The 20,736-nt window shown below is 34.5% G+C and overlaps 1 protein-coding gene across 2 annotated transcripts; it reads right to left on the bottom strand.

Annotated features, from left to right (window-relative positions):
- Nucleotides 1–1,730: 1,730 nt before the first annotated feature.
- On the bottom strand, nucleotides 1,731–19,139 carry LOC144972980 (putative serine carboxypeptidase CPVL). Of its 2 annotated transcripts, XM_078914877.1 has the most exons (3): nucleotides 18,994–19,139; nucleotides 18,015–18,311; nucleotides 1,731–6,319 (listed from the first exon to the last, which is right to left on the bottom strand). In XM_078914877.1, the coding sequence occupies exons 2-3, from the start codon at nucleotides 18,039–18,041 to the stop codon at nucleotides 4,958–4,960; spliced, it is 1,389 nt and encodes a 462-aa protein (XP_078771003.1). In that variant the 5' UTR covers nucleotides 18,042–18,311; nucleotides 18,994–19,139; the 3' UTR covers nucleotides 1,731–4,957. The 2 variants fall into 2 exon arrangements, with proteins under 2 accessions (XP_078771003.1, XP_078771004.1); XM_078914878.1 differs by lacking the exons at nucleotides 18,015–18,311; nucleotides 18,994–19,139 and adding an exon at nucleotides 10,871–11,106.
- Nucleotides 19,140–20,736: the final 1,597 nt, after the last annotated feature.

Genomic DNA, 20,736 nt, shown 5'->3' with positions numbered 1-20,736 from the left:
TAGTTGACAAGACATGCCTTGTTATCTTCTCGTTTACAAGACATGCCTTGATATCTTCTAGTTGACAAGTCATGCCTTGATATCTTCTAGCTGACAAGACATGCCTTGATATCTTCTAGCTGACAAGACATGCCTTGATATCGTCTAGCTGACAAGACATGCCTTGATATCTTCTCGTTTACAAGTCATGCCTTGATATCTTCTAGCTGACAAGACATGCCTTGATATCTTCTAGCTGACAAGACATGCCTTGATATCTTCTAGCTGACAAGCATGCCTTGATATCTTCTCGTTTACAAGTCGTGCCTTGATATCTTCTAGTTGACAAGTCATGCCTTGATATCTTCTAGTTGACAAGTCATACATTGATATCTTCTAGCTGACAAGACATGCCTTGATATCTTCTAGCTGACAAGACATGCCTTGATATCTTTTAGTTGACAAGTCATGCCTTGATATCTTCTAGCTGACAAGACATGCCTTGATATCTTCTAGCTGACAAGACATGCCTTGATATCTTTTAGTTGACAAGACATGCCTTGATATCTTTTAGTTGACAAGTCATGCCTTGATATCTTCTAGTTGACAAGACATGCCTTGATATCTTCTCGTTGACAAGACATGTCTTGATATCTTCTAGCTGACAAGACATGCCTTGATATTTTCAGCTTGACAAGTCGTCTTGATATCTTCTAGCGACAAAGCATGCTTGAACACTTCTAGTTGACAAGACATGTCTTGAATCCTTCTAGGCTGACAAACATGCCTGTATACTTTTAGGTTGACAAGTCATGCCTTGAACATTCTTCGTATGACAAGACATCCCTTGAAACTTCTAGTTGACAAGTAACTGATACTTCAGCTGACAAGACATGCCTTGATATCTTCTAGCTGACAAGACATGCCTTGATATCTTCTAGCTGACAAGACATGCCTCAATATCTTCTAGCCGACGAGATATGCAACACCTTCTAGGTGACAAGACGTGCCACGAGATCTTCTAGCCTACAAGATGTGATTGAGGTCTTCCAGCGAACAATACATGCCTTGAGATCTTCTAGCCGACACGTGTGCCTCCGACGTACTTTTAGGTGACAAGCCGTGCCTTGAGATCGTCATGCCTACAAGACACAAGATGTGCTCTTCTACCCGACAAGACTTGCCTCGAGATCTTCTAGCCGACAATACGTGCCAAATACTTTTCTGCCGTTTGACTGGGTTTAAAGTGATGTATTCTTGTTAATATATATATATATATATATATATATATTATTTAAAATATTTACCACAATGTTTGAGACAGTCTACATTAATGTTTCAGGCTTAATTTGCCATCGTCAGGACTGAGTTGTTTTGTTGACTGTTGTTGTTGTAACAACAACTCAGTCCTGACGATGGCAAATTAAGCCTGAACATATGTAGACGTGCCAAAACTTTGTGGTATATTTTAACAATAATTCTCCATATGCATGTCGAGCACTTTTCGTACCATATTTTATCAAACACGATTCAATTCTATATATATATATATATATATATATATATATATATATATATATATATATATATATATATATATATATATATATATATTATTTTTATTTTATTTTTTTTTATTTATTTATTTTTTTAATCTTTTTTTTTTATTTAAAAATAATTTTATACGAGAGCAGAGTGAGAATAACGACATGGAGAAAACACACTTTGAATAGAATATTTCAAATAAATGATTTCCATCTAAGGTATTTTTCATTAATTATGATTCATAGTATATACAATTAGAATTATGATTGCATTATGATATCAAATATTTTCAAATTTAACATTAGATTATGATTGCATAGATATCATTTATCAAAGTTATATAAATAACATTCATTGCTAATTTGATAACATTGAGTATTGAATGTCGAATACACAAATAAGTGTCGTTGTCAAAATTCGTAATACCATTATTTCCATTTACATTCATTTGACATATCTAACTTAACACATTCGAGAGTCGATTAATTAGAATAAAAAATTCAAATAATATCCAATGTCATGTTACATTATTCATCGAAAAAAAATTTATGTTGGTAAGTTCTTTATCAAGTAATATGACTATAATCGTTATGATGATGATGATGATGATGAAGATGATGATGATGATGATAATGATAATGATGATGATGATATTATTAACCAGGACGACGATGGTGCTGATGACCACGATGGTGGTGGTGGTGATGATGATAACGATAATGATGATCATTATGATGATGATGACGACGACAATGACGACGACGACGACAATGATGATGATATTGATGGTGGTGATGATGATGATGATGATGATGATGATGATGATGATGATGATAATGTTGATGATGCCAATGACCATTTTAAAGAGAGTTTTTCATCAAAATTTAAATCAAAGCGCTATAATATGCTCTTTTTAAAAATATTCACGTATGGATTACATTTCTTTGTCCAAGCAAATGATCTATATTTTTGCTTATGAAAATAATCTATACTAAAATAGTATGGCTAAACTAAGTATTGTATAGTAATGTGTTGATAACAATAATATTATGAAAGGTGCCAGACAAAGCAGTCGACTGATTCTTTGGGATGTTTATTTTCTTGTATTTTTCTTTTTTGCTTTGTCTGGCAACACCTTTCATACACACTTGTTCATGTCTTTATCTTACACCGGTGCCTGCTCCTTAATTTCTTAATTTGATATTTTCAAAATACCCAAATATTTAAATGTTGACACTTCCTCGTCTGGGTTTTGTGTGTTTCTGTTCTCTATCAAGACTGATGGGGCTGGGTTCAGATCGATGTTATACAGCCCTTTGCGATTCAAAGTCGCGAAAGTGAAACAACAAACTGTTGCTTTAATTAAAGAGCGTCACACATGGTAAAGAAATAATGCTTAATGTTACAATGTTATGAATATTTTAAAAGGGGTTTAACTTGCAACATGTTTAGGCCACAAACACTGGTTGAAAAAGGAAGAAAATGAGAGAGTCAAAAAGTTCTAGATTTACAATTATATGCACACAAGAAAAGTAAAACAATGGGGATTGGGTCAAATAAGGAACAGAAGTAGATTCAAATAGTATACTATCAGTGTTCTTAGTTCAATGTCACCTAAAGGTTTCATCCAGACACCAGAACAGGATGCCACCAATAGGAACACACTCAATAAATGGTTACAATATATGTTCAAAGCAAAAATATAACGATCAGTACATAACAGAGATGATTTTTAAGGGTAAAATATCATCTCTTAAAAATAATTATTAGCAGTTAACTGTTTCTCTCTCAGCCAAGGACTATGGCAAGGGCCGAAACAAAACCAAGTAATCTCACTACAATGCTAAGACAGGGAGCAATGTTATTATATAAACGAGCTTTTGAAAGGAAATCGCTTATTATGTTTTCTTTTAAAATATATTTTCTCGTCATCAACATTGGGCAATTTATATTTACATAAACAATGACATACAATACGAATATGTAAAGATTCTAAACCATACAAAAGCTGTTTTTTAATACAATAATGTATTTTATATGAACAAAATTATTTCTAAAAAATAATATTGAAATTCTGTCTCCTTTTGCATGGCATTCATATCAGAAATCCATTTAAAAAACCCAACTTAAAATACCAGCAGGACTCACCTATCATGCTCAACTGAACAAATTTTGCACCGATATTCTTGCCCACTAAAATTAAGAGCGAAATAAATACCCCGGGCATATTGCCAGCACTGACACAGAGATAAACATAGAATGTGTTTAAATAATAATATAATATAATCTATTTCCCGCGTCACATTCCCATAATATTATGTAGAAATATAACCCACCTCCTCAATCTGGTAGTAAGCAAATGAACTTAACCCAATTTTAACAACTTGGACTTAAATATTAATTTTCAAGTTTTGCTTCGTCCCCGTTTAACCAGTTAACCGCCGCTCCCTGGAAAGACGTATTTAAAAATTTGGCCAGAAAACTCGTCCTTCAAATAACGGATTTAAATGACCCTCATCTTGGCAAAAACTCTCAAAACTGATAATCACAAGTGATTAAAGACAGACCCATAAATTTGTGAATAACGACAGACATACACACAAACGACAGTGGATTTTGCATGATAGTGAATTAGGCTTGAGAAAATGAAAACAGTCGAGTTTGCCTGATTGTACATTCTTACATATTGCAGTGGTAGTGTATTTGTATTTTTTTCGGGACAGTAGTTCATAAGTGACCCACCGTCTCAAAACGGTATTATGTCGGGGTAGGATAGTTGCTGGAATTTGAATTTATAGCCACAATTATGACACTTGGGGTTAATTTCTATTCGCTTTGGTGGAGAATGAATAGAATTTCTTATATTGGAAAAATTGAAAGATCAAATTTCTTATCATTCTCATTCTAAATCTAATTTTCGGGGTCCCATTCATTCCAACATAATACCGTTTTGAGATGATGGAACACATTTAGCGAAAAGATCTGTGCTTGAGGATAATAGTGTAATTGGCGTAGCCGGAAATAGTGTTTTTGGCGTGAAGGTCTGTACTATAATCCCTACAGATAGTGCTTTCCGCGTTGCAAAAATGACTACAACAGTATTTGTCCATGTTGCATAGAGTGATTTTGGCGTATTACACCGGTCCGTATTCTAGTAAAGCGTTGAATACGTCTTCCCGTTTCCCGGTTTAACCAAAATAAATATGAGGGACCCCTCCCCCCTCCTAATTATATATATATGTTTTTCCTCAACGAGTTTCATTAAAAATAATTTCAAACATTATATCAATAAACTATCCCTATTGATCTCATTAAGTCATATAACCTTCATCATGATTCATATTTTGTACTCTTAATTCAATATCTTGCCATATAAATCAAACTGACATACTACTATTTTGAGGCTGAATTTCACATTTGTCGAAGATTGGACTCAAGAAACGCATCCGTGTTCAATAAACTGCTTCATTAAGATCAGATTTGATAAAGGTTGGTCCATTCCAATATGATGGCCTGCTCTATGGACTATCACGCGACAAAATTGACCCACTGAGGAATAATATCCTAGCACTTTATTTCCATATACCCAAGGCAGTCGTAAAGCGTCCTCGTAATCTTTCCGTCCTGTCCAATTCATATTCATCAATCCAGCTTCTATAGTGAGCGTGTTTGTGATGACATCAAAATCTCCATTATATATCATTACTTTATAATTATCCATCAACAATGCTAGTCTTTCCTTTGACGATGTCCGAATATCATTCGTCATGTTTGAAAAATAGTCAACGTTGAAGGCCGTAAACTGAGTATTAACTCCGACGTGAAGAGCACTGCGAATTTTCCATGACGTCATGAACTCATTCAAGGCAGCTTGGTCATAAGTTTCACCAGCAGCGTAATTTTCATGAGAGTTTGCCCGGGGTAAAGTATTAGGGAATACAGTCATGGAAATACGATTCAAGGAATCATTCTCAAGAGCTTCAGATTTAAATAATCTAAAATCCTCCCTAATTATCCTCTTGCTTTCTAGCAGTGTTTTATGGCCTATTATTCCAAGACAAAAATAAAAATCGTGGATAACTTCAAAGTTTGTCTCTGGGTCGAAAAGTGGACCCCCGAGATAAATTCCCTTCAGGTTTATTGTAGATGTTCCATTTCTTATTGCTTCGTGAATGTATGATCCTAACACGGGGATGTATTTACCTGCATACGACTGTCCTCCGATGTATACTTCATTGTCCGTTTTGTATTGAGGGAAAAGCTCAAGGAATTGGTTCATAAATTCAAGCAAATCTCGCCCGTATTCGTCTTGGCTGAATCGGTAACCGCGTGTTCCGCTTTCAGAGTAGCTGTATCCGATTCCTGTAGGATTATCGATATAAACCACTGAAAACGGACCGACAAACGTATCCTTCCTTTGAGTATATTGGGAATTCCTGCCTTCAATCTTTAGTGGCCCGCTTTGGTAAAGGAGTCCTTGAATTGAAGATACGCCTGGTCCGCCATTCAGCCAAACGAGTAGTGGAGCAGATGCGTTGGTTGGTGAAGGGAAGTACCAGAAAAACATATGGTTGCGCAGTTGTTGATCAACGGTGATGAAGCCTGAGTGGCTTGGAGGAACGAAATCCTCGAGGCAGGAAGTCTTTACTTTACTCAGATTTATTGCTTGCCTGGTTTGATTTGAAAGAATGTATGGCGTCAACAAAAGAGGTTCGCTGGCGGGAGCAGGGCATTGTTGGTCTTTGTTTAGGTTTAGCAAGGTCGACAAGAAATGAAGGAAGATGGATATTAATTGCTGTGTAAGAGAGGACGTGGGAATGGGCGGGGAGAAAAAGAGAGGTGTGAAAAAATTGATTGTTTTACATTACATAATTTAAATGGTCTACGCAGATTTATACTGTTAAAAATTAAAAAACATTTTAAAAAACCAACAACAAAATATACAAACAGCAGAACAAATGGCATGCGAATACTGATAATAATAGAGACGATGCATTACTTTATGTTTTGTTTTAAAAATCAAATTTAAAAAATAATATTTAAAAAAATGAAATAAGCAAATTAAAAAAGAGAAGCAGCGACATCAAAAACAGAATAAACTAACACACATACAAAAGAAAAGAACAACAAATAACAAACACAAAAAAGATACCATCACCCAGCCAAATGCCAGCAAAACAAATGAATGGTATGTGAACACCAATAATAATGGTAAGAGCAATGTGGGTTTTTTTTTTAATGACCTCAAAATATAAAACAACAGAGCAAATGGCATGCGAATACTGATAATATTAGAGACGAAGCATTTCTTTATATTTTGTTTTAAAAATCAAATTAAAAAAATAATATACAAGAAAAAAATGAAATAAGCAAATTTAAAAAAAAAAAACAAACAAAATAAACAAACAGAATAAACAAACACAAATACAAAAGAAAAAAAAAACAATAAACAAAAATAAAGACACCATCACCCAGCCAAATGACAGCAAAACAAATGGTATACGAACACCGATAATAATGGTAAGAGCAATGTGGGTGTTTTTTAAATGACCTCCTTGAGGTTGGATTATATAGGTTACAAGTCTAAATGTTGAAATGTTTTGTCATAGGTATTTTTGCCTTATGCCAATGTTTAATCATATCATTCTTAATCTTTTTTTCTTTTTATTTCGTGGTTTTAAATTCGAAGTGCTTATTCGCTACTGTCGCTAGTGCGAATAGTGATTTCACGGCATAATCACTAATTGCAGTAGTAGAAGCGCTCTCCCATCTCTGAAAATTAGTCTTTGTTCCCTCACTGAACACTTTATTTTCTGTTCATAATGGAGTATTGCATGGCTTGAAGTTGAATGAGAGTGTGTTAGTTTGAGAAGGAAAGAAACGGAGGGATGATTGAAACATTTTGTGTGACTTAGAATTGAGATTTTGAACGTTTTAACTTTTCCTTCAAGTCTGAAACTTGACACGATCGTGTTTTGTTTTGTTTTTGTTACCCCAATCCAATCTATCAGCTTATCTGTGAGATTACTTTAATGGCAACAGTTCCGTCCCCATTTACTGTATTATTTTCTGTTAGTTAAATATATTTTTGTTAAGTTCTAGAATTCTCTCGTTGCTCATGACTCATAACTCAGTGCTCCCGCAAATAATAGAAGTTACCATCAATAAACTACCTCTACTACTACAGCCACCACCACATCATCATTACTACTACTACTACTACTACTACTACTACTACTACTACTACTACTACTACTACTACTACTACTACTACCACAGCAACCTCCACATCGTATCAATACAAAAGCAACCACCACCACCTTTACATCATCATCCCCCTCCTTGTCATCGTCGCTACCACCGCCACTACTACAACCACAGCCATCATCATCATTACTACCACTACCACAGCTACCACATCGTTATCAAAACTACAGCAACTGCCACCACCATTACATCATCACTACCAATACTAAATCATCAACACCACGACTACAATCACAACCACCACATCAACACCACCATCACTACACAACAACAGACACATCGTCATCGTAAACGAAACGCATAATAATAATAATAATAATAATAATAATAATAATAATAATAATAATAATAATAATAATAATAATAATAATAATAATAATAATAATGATGATTATAATAATGTAGTTTATTTATATTTTGGGCCAATCCTCTACACAATAAAGCTCTAGGGTCGTAGGCTACTAGGTACACTGCAATACAGAGCGAATGATTGAATTGAATGATATCTATTTGCAGTACTACTGCGAATAACGAAAACGAACGCTATTTACTATTCGCAGTACTACAACGAATAGAGGAAATCATTATTTGCAGTACTACCGCGAATAGAGGAAATCACTACTGGCAGTACTACTGCGAAAGGAGATGGCTTTTCCTTTTAGATTTGGTTACAAGTAAAACACACGCGCGCGCGCGCGCACACACACACACACACACACACACACACACACACACTAGTGGAAAACCAGCAATATTCGCGGAGAAATAAAGGCTATTACGAGCAAGAACTCGTCTATTTTACTTATTGTGGAAATTAACGTAAGTAGATCGAGATGAAACTTTTGAACCATCAACGATCAAAATCGGTTCAGTCCTAATAAGGTCTATAAGTGGGCCTAAAGAAATTTGACAACAAACTGGCCAGATACGTCAAATGACCGATCATAATGCCCTAGCAAACATAGACATCGTTTCTTCGTGCTCTCACGAGTGTTCTGACAAATTTTTAAAATACGTGTCTTTCCAGAGTACGGTAGATAACTGGTTAAATTCTTAACTGTGACGTCGTGGTATCTAATGAGCGTCAAGCTTTAGTCTATTCACAAATGCGCATCATTTTCAAATTGAGTGAAGAATAATAATATTCTAGGTGTTGTCATAAAGCCAATTTAAAAATGATATCAGAACGCCTATGATATGATCAGTTTAACAGCGAGATCGAATTCATCTCATCATAATTTATTTTCCCTTTAGAAATTTTTAAAAAAATGCTTCTGATGAACAATGCCGTAATTGTTTAGGAAGTTTGATCCAGAGGGTTAGGGCGTTTCTAGGAAAAGAACCAACTCCACATTACTCGTAAGAGCCCTTTCCCTAAGTAACAAGCAATTTCCCATCGGATGACGAACGAAGGTGGGTTGGTGTAAATGTTTGCAGTTTGTCGTAAATATAAGTTGGTTGACATGTGTTGAGACATTTGAAACACAATTCCAGAACTTTTTATATTCGCTCCTTAACAGGAAGCCAATGAAGCTCTTTTAGCAGATGTGACATATGATGTTTCTTGCTGCGCTTAAGAACTAATTTTGTAGCACTGTTTTTTTATTCTTCTCAGCCTGAATATTCTCTCGCTGGTGACGTTAAAAAAGAAAGGGTTACAATAGTCAAGTTTTGAAAGAACCAATGATTTAATTAAGGTTTTTTTGTCACATCTGTATTTATGTAGTTTCTAATTTTACCAATTAAGTTGGAAATTTAGGCATTGAGAAAGATAATTTATGTGCCGGTCTAATGTCATATTTTCATCCATGAAGATGCCGAGATTTTTAACAGTGGTTGAACTTTGCTCATTCGAGACAATTATGCTACATTTAATATTTTCAATAATTTTGTAAAATTGAGATGGCAAAAAATGACATTTTCAGTCTTTTCATCATTCAACTTTAACTTATTTGTTGTCATCCAATTTTTAAATAATATAAGCACTTTTCGATGGTAACCGACTTAGGTCATTTTGTTCAGGTGTCATACATGTTTGTGTATAGATGGTAATCGATGTTGTATGTTCTTTAAATTTTGGCAAGAGGTTGCGTATATAATGTAAAGAGGATAGGTCCTAATACAGAATCTTGCGGTACCCCATATTTAGAATATAAATAATAAAATAATAAAAAAATAATTTATTTTACTTTCACTCTCAGTATGTAACATGTAAGATAAGAATGAATCCAGTTTAAGGTGTTCCTTTTAATTCAAAAACTATTTTGAAATCGATCAACAAGGGCGTTATGGCCGATCGTGTCGAAGGCAGCTATAAATCAAGAAGGACGGGGACGACAATTCCTGTTGTCTATTTCAAGTAGCAAATCATCTGTTATTATTAAAATTGCAGTTTCGGTACTGTATCGTATGGGTATGCCGAATGGAATGACTCTCATATTATTTGCTTCAATGTGATCTAACGATTGTTTCAAGGCCACTTTTTCTAACATTTGGAGAGAAAATGCAAGTTCGAGTCTGGACGATAATTTTTTCGTTGATATTGAGTTCAGGATTTTTAATAAAGTTTTAACAATGGCCTCTTTGAATATGCTCGGTATCGTACCTTTGAGCAGCGAATGGTTGATTATATCAGTTATATAGGGTAATAAGTCATCCGAACATTCTTTTAATAGCCCTGTGGGAATGGGATCGAGTTCACATGATTTTGATGGACTGATTTGCTGACAGTAGAGAAAATTGATTGAATTCAGTGCACGCAAATCGTTCATCTTCAAAAGCATGACAATTTATTTAAAGCTTCTCTAATGTTAGAATTTTGTTTTCAAAGAAAGAAGCGAACAACTCACACACATCTTTGTCAATTCCAGAATGCATTTTTGACGATTTTGAATTATGTGGTAATTCATCTGTGATAGAAAAACATTCCTTTACATGTCCTTGTATTCTTTAATTTCCGAAGAAAGTGTTGACGTCTTTTCTTCCGGATGGAAGAATAACATTTAAACCAAAAGGATTAATACCATGGTGGTTTGAAATGGCACATATTCTTATAAGGTTTATTAATCACATATCTTACCTTTATTTCAACCATTTTGATTGAATTCGAGAATTAGATGCCGGTTAAAAAAAGTTAAAACAATTTGAATGAATTGTAATATTGATACTCTCAGGAAGCTGCTAAGCCGAATAGGTCTGCACAGGAATAGAAAGAACGAATTCAATAATGATCAAAATGCACAAAAATATAAATCGATTCCGGATTTTCCATTTCAACCCTTCACCCCATTGTATGAGTTAACGGGTCTTCTTCCTACTTTGGACTTATGGCCGAGACGCAAGTTTGCTCTGCCTTACACTGACAAAACACAGTATCAAAAAAATTGGCCCCCCCCCCCCCCCCCCCCTCAATTAAAAATAAAAACAAAACAAAAACAACCCCACATCGATTTACTTCAATTATCGATCGATTTTGATGACTCCAGACCTACGTACATATATTATTTGCAGGTCTAATAACAATAATTTTAGGATTGTTTAAACGTTTGTTAGAGAGTATTTCCATCACAACAATGAAGCCATTACAATTTGGGTTATCAGACCTGCAAACAAGTATAAATCGTACCGAACTTTTCAAAGCATAGTAAAACATAAAGACATTAAAAGGGTTCTTAAGAAGTCTCACATTTAAGATTGTTTGATAAGACGATGGTCATCTTAATCAGCCAATAATTGGAGTGAAATTATTTTCTGTCTAAACTATATACTGATATAAAATCAAAAACAAAAAGAAACGTATTTTGTCAGTGAACGGTACTGCACGGTTTGTGAATAACACGCCTCAGGGTGTGAGCCGCTCGTTCAGTTAGTATTGAGGAATAAATCTACTTCGTTTGCCACATTTAATGTTATCATTGATTATCCGCGAGTATGAAACACTCAATTGATGATGGTGTTTTCTTTGCATTTATCAGGTGCTTAATTTACCTCCCGCCGCCCCTTACCCCCATCCTCAAACACACACTCACACACACACACACACACACACACACATGCCAGAAAAAGGATAGGAGAAGAAAAACAGAAACAAAAGAAACAAACAAACAAACAACCAAACGAATTTGTTTTTGAAAGACAGGTTAATGAGCCAAATTGTGTTTACATCTCGTTTTTTTTTCTAGTTGTTTAAAAACATGTATGAAGTGCAAATTGGCTGGGTTAATTTCGGAGCCTGTCAGAACCAATTTTTTGCTATCCTTTGCTATTTTTTAAAAGTGTGTGTGTGTGTGTGTGTGTGTGTGTTTGTGAGTGTGTGTGTGTGTGTGTGTCGTTATTAATTTTTCATTTTGTACCTTGTGATAAATCAAAGACATCACCGACCATTACAAGAGTATTCCCCTTTTCAATATTTTTTTTTTGGTTAAAAATCCGAGGAAGAGTTCTGGTCCCGAAACATTCATTGACTAGTGCTTTGCTCGGCCCCGAAGCTGTATCATTTCATTTTATCTGGTATAGAAACTATTTTTGAACAGAAACTTTTACATCTCAAGTTCGACCAATATTTGTTCGAACTCACAGTCTTTCAACTCAAAAACGAGTGACCTACCTACCTACCGCAATGTCACCAACAGTCCGGCTGATTGAGTCGTTAAGTGAATTAAGTGGCTTACTGACTAGAGAGGGAATTAGTATAGTATTCGTAAGAGGATTAATCATGGTTTAGGTTTTAAAGCATTAAGGCTACTTTGAAAGTCAGAAGATGTTTGTCCTGATTTTTTTTTCTTTGTAAGCAATGTTTACAAATTTCTCCAACCGGAAATGGCGTTTAAACGGCTTTGATTTTAACACAGATTGGTAGGTAGGCCTAGCGCATTTTTCAGACTTCTTAAATATATTTGACATATAATAAGTCGTCAATTAATTATAAAGAAATGGAAACTCTTGAAGGAAAGATTGATAAGAAATCAGATAGAGCCCGACCACAAGACTAAAACAGCAACAACCTTTATAAGCGCAATATCCACTAAATGTGCCTTATTGTGATTAGAATGTCTAGTCATTGTCAGTATTTGGTGTGAAATGCTCTGTCATACTCTGACAAAAACAATCGGTGGGGGCAGGGGGAGGGTTTACTTTTATTTTATTGACGTAATAAATATTGTGAGAATTCAAGTAATAACAAAAAGTTTTTTAAGGTTTCGTCGTCACCCCAAAAATTCACACTTGAATGGAACGGAACAATATTATAGATGTCCATATTCATTTTTTAAAAAACAAGTTAAAAAAAATTAAAATAGCCTGAAGAGTGGACACTCAAAGAAGCACCTCTTTACAAAGTTCTTTTTCTTACATTAAAAAAATCCCAGTCTCCTATTTGCCTTTCTATCTGTTTGTGTGACTGTGACTCTCGGCAACCGCCTCTGCCACAAATCTGAAGTGAAAAAGTCCTGAGTTTGCTCTCATTTAGCGTTTCCAGAGAAGGTAATGCGTGATAAAGAAAAACAAACCCAACATTATCGTCTTAAGCCTATCTAGGTGAAGCAAATTACTAAAATACAAAATCATTGGCTCTTGATATTTTTCTAGTCAGAGATACTCCGTGGGCTTTAGCTTAAAAGTGTGTTTTGATCAAATCGGCTGGTATGAAATCGATATTCATACTTTTAAAATGCAGAGTTCATCGCCGCCGCATCCTGCTTTCGACTTTGTTCAGTTTTGTTTTTTCTTTTCAAGTCATTTCACTTAATTGCAATCTGCCAATGACGAATCTAGTCATGTGATCGAGAGAAGTAGAGTAGGGTATTTCCACACTGATCTTTGATTCTCAATCGAGAAGTTACATGAATCGTTATCCGACGCAAAAAAAAAAAAAAATGCTTCAAATCTGCTACATAATTTTCAAGATGTTTTAAAAGCCGGAGACAATATTGTCAGAACAACTCTAGTCTGTGTCATCTTCTTTCGTTGAGCTTCCTTTCGGAAGAAAAGTAAGATTTTTTTGTTGTTGTTTCCATCAGTCTCTCCGCCGTATTTTTCTTCTCAAGCTAAGTAAAGTAAAGCTCCCAATCCCCATACAATGGCCAATATTTATTTTGTTAACGATTGATGGAACTTGGTAACACTTGGTAACACTTCTTTATGTTTGCTGCCAGTCCCATGTTGCTGGGATAACTAGGGTTTAATTTCAAAGGCTAATCTTAGTCTGAGCCTTGAAGTTAGACGGCTTTTGTTTGAAATGAATTTTGAAGTATTTTATCAGACGTACTTACAAGGTGCTTAGTCAGTCTACATAATAGCGGCACAGCAGTGTCACTTTTGACTGTTTCTGATCGTCTCTTCTTTTCTTCAGAAGAGAAACAGCTATCTCTTACTACTTGACATACTCCAACTCAAATCATAATCGGAGTCAATTTTCCATCCAGTGTCTACACACAAAGACGTAAGCATTCGACGTTCCGTATAATTTTAATAGTTTTTCTAAGCCATTAAAAATATTAACAGGATAGATTTAGTCTGCATCATTCTTTCTCGTCGTATTTTTTTTTCAAGCGAATCTGTCAATTTCCTATTAATTTGATTCAATAGTCTGATGTCACATCCGCCCAGCAACGAGCAGCTTTGTTCTAAACCAAGAAAATCGGTACTTTTTATTCTTCATGCTGGCTACAAATTTTTCTCATATCATGTGATCAGAATGTAGAAAAGTCAAAACATAATCATATTTATAATGGATACACTCGCCGGAGATATATTTCATAAGGGCGTCCGCCATTGTTCCGATAGTTTAGAACCAGTTACTAAACTACTGCGTCATTCCGAGGGAAGTGACGTCACGACTGTTGAACCCTATTGCCGTCATTTTTTGTTGACAAATTTCTATGTTAGCATTTAATATCATAGGTCGCTGGGAAAACTAGGATTTAAGGTCAAAAGTTTAATTTTAGTCTGACACTTGAAGCCTGTTCGGCTTTCATTTATAAGGACAGAATTTTGAAGGGTTTTTGTTGGGTTTTGTTTTCTTTGTAATATACGAGTAGCTACGCACTTATTAAACACTTATTCTTTATATATCAACTGTCCCTGTTAATTTATCATGCATCAACGAGCCTCTTGGTCTTATTGTTTTTATTTCATTGGATTGAGACAATACGTACATAGACAAAAACACACACGCACAGTCTCTCCCGCACTCTCATGCGCTCGCAGACACACACACACACACACACACACACATACATATATATACTCGGATATATATATATAATATATATATATATATATATATATATATATATATATATATATATATATATATATATATTATAAAAACAAAAACCATGAAATAATAGTGCTCAACTTTTTGATAAAAGGAGCTATATATAAAATATTTCATTGATAAAAGGAGCTATTTATAAAATATTTCATGATACAAGGAGTTATGTATAAACTATTTCATGATAAACGGAGCTATTTATAAAATATTTCATATACGAGTATATAATTTACTTTCTGATGAGAGAAACAATATTGTAGAAGTTGATCATAATCATACTTGAAATATTTTATAAATATCTATAATATATTCATATGTATATATTATATATAATATATATATATATATGTGTGTGTGTGTGTGTATTATACACACACACTCTCTCTCTCTCTCTCTCTCTCTCTCTCTCTCTCTCTCTCTATATATATATATATATATATATATATATATATATGTATGTTATTTATATATATATATATATATATATAATATATATATATATATATATAATATATTATACACACACATCTCTCTCTCTCTCTCTCTCTCTCTCTCTCTCTTTATATATATATATATATATATATATATATATGTATATATAATTTGTGTGTGTGTGTGTGTGTGTGTGTTATACTCACACACTTAGATATCCTAGTGATACCTTTCTTTCGATAGAACAGTAAAGTTTGCTGCCCCAAACGTAAACAATAACAAGTTGCTAGTGATTTCCGTTAGGGACCGGAATAACTTACGCACAATATAGGTCTCCCAATTTTGTAGTTTGAGTTGTAGGCAATACACTTTCAGTATTGAAAATATGTTTACATAAAATCTAACAGTTGCAGAAATAATAATATAAGACTAAATTATTATGAAAATCAGGCTCCGAATAATTCTCGTTTTGTTCATACCAGCGCAATAATTTGCTCTGGTCTAAAAATAGATAGACGTAACTTTTGATAAATTTTACCTTTTGTTCCATAAAATATCCATATCTAGACATTATTTGATGCATGATCGAGTATTTATGAATATGTGTTTCTTTTGCCACCTAACAGCCAAATTTTAAAGGTTATTTTCTTTCTATTATTTACATTGGAACGTGAGCTGTCAAGACAGGAACATGTGGTTTGCCATGTGCTTCTCGACCTTTGTTTACGTTTGGGGCAGCAACTTTACTGTTCTATATCATACATATTCATTTAATTCCCCCTAATGTCACAATTGACGTCACAAAGTTGACCATGACCTCATTGTGACGGCGTAGGAATACATTATCCTAATTCATTCAATAATGCCCACAACGTAGATTTTTTAAAACATATTTTTCTGTGTCTGCGCGAGCACATAAGTGTTTGTGTATACAGAAAATGGGTAGCTAATGCGTTACGGATGATTTAATCTGACTCATAAGCCTTTCACCTCCGAGCCAACAGAACATGATGTCTGGACTGCGTTTAACATCGTTTGTTACAGTGGTCAGTCATCTTCATAATATTAGTTTTCATTGCGTTATCTTCAGAAACTGAGATTCGCATGGCCAAGTCTTTTCATTACAATTGCAGGCTCGGCGATTCCATTTTAAAAATGTCACAACGAAATACACTCGTTAATAAAATATGATAAAAATGCTATAAAGATAAAAGTCTATTTAGTTGTGCGATTTGATGATATGCATTTAGGTAAAATGCTCACAAGCTCTACCCATCAGATGAATCGTACCAAGACACACAAGTATGTGTAACCTTAAAAGTTTATAATTTGATTGATAGAATTTACGGAGAACTAATCAACCCAGCTGGCAGTCTAAAAAACAATTTTTAAAAAGAGTCGAGTTACTAGGTACTCTTAATTCCATTAGATATTTGTCTGTCGATCAAAACAAATCACGTCCTGATTTGTCATCTAAACTTCCAATAGTGTTTAACAAAATGACGTCACGTCCACTTAGCTACCAACCGGTCGGTTCTAAACAAAAATAGAAAGCAATGTAGATACAGCACCGATCGCTCAATTTTTTTTTCTCTTCAAACACATTTCACAGCGGGAGGATGGCACACAGAATAGATTCGAACCGACGTGTCCATATATTTACAACAACAAACAAACAAAAACAAAAACAGCAAAAAAAAACAAAACAAAACAACAACCACAAACAAACAAAAACCAAGAAACCATATTTGCAAATAACTACACGTCGGCTAGAACATAGATAATGATCAGGATGATGTTGTCTCCACGAGAGAGAAAATCAGAACAGAAATGAACTCGCAAAGTTTGAATGTGTTGCCACAAACAAAAAAATATGATAGAGATCCAAAGAAGCTGCCTGAAGCCTGAGATCGATGTAATATTAGCAGAAACAAGAAATTGAAATTGTTTCATTTCCAAGTCATTCCATCTCTTGTCAAATTGTCATTTGTTTCATTTCCAAGTCATTCCATTCCCTGTCAAATTGTCATTTGTTTCATTTCCAAGTCATTCCATTCCCTGTCAAATTGTCATTTGTTTCATTTCCAAGTCATTCCATTCCCTGTCAAATTGTCATTTGTTTCATTTCCAAGTCATTCCATCTCTTGTCAATAATCCCTCAGAGCCATTACCGATGTTTGATAGAGAAGTTTGTCGTAGTCTGGAAAAATAATCACATTAAAACATTTTTTGCCAAAAATTCGTCCAAATGTCGATAGAGTAAAATGAAAATAATTTAATCAAAGCACTCAAACCTGGGACTTCGAGGAAGTTCCAAGTTTGAGAAACAAGCCCCAGGTTTGAGAGCTTTTGATAATAAGAGGGTCATTTTAATCAATCGCTATTTGAAGGACGAGTTCTCTCGACAAGATTTTTTTTTAATGGGTTGGGTTTTTTTTTCAGAGCCGACAAAAATGTTACTGCTGATCTGCTTAAAATCAGATTTGACGTGATATTATGTAATACAGTGAGTACTGACCAGAATGACGTACACTCCCTTGTCCATGGTGTCCGGTTAACCCAGGAAAGAATTTCACTAATCACAAACCAATAGTGTTGTTTTCCCCGCCTGTCTTTTGTGTCCACTAGTTGCAGAATTAAACCAATAAGGCTATAAAAGTTTTACAATATTATTGTAAAACTTTTAGTTAATTCATTTTTTGTAAACACAGAAACGTTGCACACGAGTATATCTAGTCCAACAGTCAGAAAATCAGTGATTCGGTCTTCAATTGGGGTTGATTATCTTATCGTTAATACCCTGCTCTATCTTACACTGGTATACGACGTTTAAAAAAACAAAAACAATTGATAGCATTTGTGACCCTTCGCCTCGAAACGGTATTAAGTCGGATTTTTCAAAGGATTCAGTAGTCATAACGTCACTTCCTTCCTAATGACGCATGGTAACTTAGTAACACTGGCTCTAAACTATCGGAACAATGGCGAACGCCCGTATGAAATATTTCTCCGGCGAGCATAACAGCGTTTCCAGAGGAAAAAACCCCATAAAGTAGATCATGTTTTGACTTTTACACATTCTGATCACATGGCATGCGAAAAGGGAATGAAAAGTTCTAGCCAGCATGAAGAATAAAAAGTAATGATTTTCTTTGTTTAGAACCAAGATGGCCGCCGTTGCCGGGCGCGTGACATCAGACTATTGAATCCAATTTTGATACCAAATTTATAAAATTCTGATTATTCATTGCCCAACTATGACCGTTTGAAGTAGGGGGAGTGTAAAAACCAAGTTTTGAGAAAATCGACTTTTTAGTTATTTGCAGGTTAAATAACAAAAGCAAATTACCAAAAAAAAAAAAAATAAAAAAATAAAAAATAAAAAAACCCAACATAAATGCACTTAATATCATAAGTGCGCGTTGGTCAATAGCCATATAATTTCACTAAATGTATTTCACTTAATAATAAAATTTGATTTTCTGAAAATTGCTCACTTGCGAGTTTCAATTCATTTTATTCATGCTGATTACAAACGACACACTACAAGTCCGTGCACAATCTTTAAATCTCGATTAAGCAGCCACATTTTCCCGTTACGAAATACCCAGTGATATTCGCTTCCACCTTCCATTCATAATATTATGAGAAATGCACGTTGGCATGAGATAAAAATATATATAAATAATATATATTATCATTGTCGTGCAAACAAGCAGTGTTGCCAGGTTGGCAGATTTTCCGCTAAATTGGCGGATTTTTTGCATCGTATGGCGGGGGGTGGGGGGGGGGGGCTGGCGGATTTTTGATGATTTTTATACCCTTAAAAAAAGTAAAATTATAGCAATCAAGTCTAATGTTTGCTATCCCTTGGGTAAGACGCTAGTCCATCACAAAATACTTTCCGCTAAATCTAGCAGAACCAGCTCCCCATTCACTGGGCCAGGGGGTCAGAAAGAAAAAAAATTTCGACTAGACTGGGATTGGTCTTGGTGTCTTTGCGTATGAAGCGAGTGATCTACCAACTGTGCTATCGGGACCTCTGCCAGGACATGTACAGGATGATATGCGACCCTTCAATTCCCATTAATGTTATGTAAAATGAAAACAGTTATGAATACAAAATTTGAGACTTAATTAAGTAGTTTAGAAACTGCATTAATTCCTCACAATGAATCAAACCATTTAGTGGTGTAAAATTTAATAATTCAGAGTCAATTTTGGGGGTCCCGGTAGCTCAATTGGTAGGACTACTTTTTTCTTTTTCTTTTCTTTTTTGTTTTTTTTACTAAAGTCAATTTTGAGTTTTGGATTTATGCTGACGTAACACTCTATTGAGACATTATAGCCTTCATGGCCCCGCGGGGGGTGGGGGGGGGGGTAGGGAAATGAAGCATTGAGAGGTACGTAGATCAGCAACTCGTGGTCATTGTGTGCAAAATGTGTGCAAAGTGACCCACATAGCGAAACAGTTTTTGAAATATCTGACATCACGATTGGTCATTTTGTTCACGCTATAGAAACCGGGATAAACTCCGACTCCATGAGCCTGATGGCTCTGAAGGGCTACATTTCTTCTGTAGGCGTTCTGTTTTAGTAGCATGATGACATTCATTTAGAAAATGAAAACTGTCCAGCATTGTTTTAGTAGAATATGAGTTGTAATTAGCAGTTGGTGATAGACTTCAATGACTATTTCGATGCCAAACAAAAAAAAAAAAAAAACAACAAAAAAAAATAAAAAACAAACAAAACACAAGTACCTTCAAATATCTCATATCATACCATTTACAACTCATTAAATATTCTTTGTAACTTTAATTTATCGATAATATTTTTCAAAGTTATATAACTCTCATTGTAAACTTTACAATTTTCGGTACATATCGCTGTTTCAAATGATTAAATATGTATCTAACACAAATATGTAAAAATCATAATCAAGAATTGTAGTACAGTTTCTCTTATAAACATTCGTTTGACATGTCAAAGTTTTGTACATAAAAGAGTTTCAATTAATTAATATACAAAGTGCAAATAATATCCAAGTTTCTTAAGTTGATGAAAAAGTATAGACTCAAATGGACTGTTGATAAAACTTAATTACGGAATTTCAGTATCTAGTGTCATTAAATTGGCTTAAAATCCATTTTCTTCAACGGACTCGATGAAAATAATTGAAGTGGAGTCAATCAAAATACAGGAAGATCAGGATTATATCACAGGTGAGTAAGATATAT

This window comes from Berghia stephanieae, chromosome 5, assembly GCF_034508935.2.
Source record: "Berghia stephanieae isolate SIO BIC M18660-M18661 chromosome 5, UCSD_Bste_1.3, whole genome shotgun sequence".
Classification (NCBI taxonomy): Eukaryota; Metazoa; Mollusca; class Gastropoda; order Nudibranchia; family Aeolidiidae; genus Berghia; species Berghia stephanieae.
The sequence above is the reverse complement of the archived record's forward strand: the minus strand, read 5'-3'. Positions and strand labels throughout refer to the sequence as shown.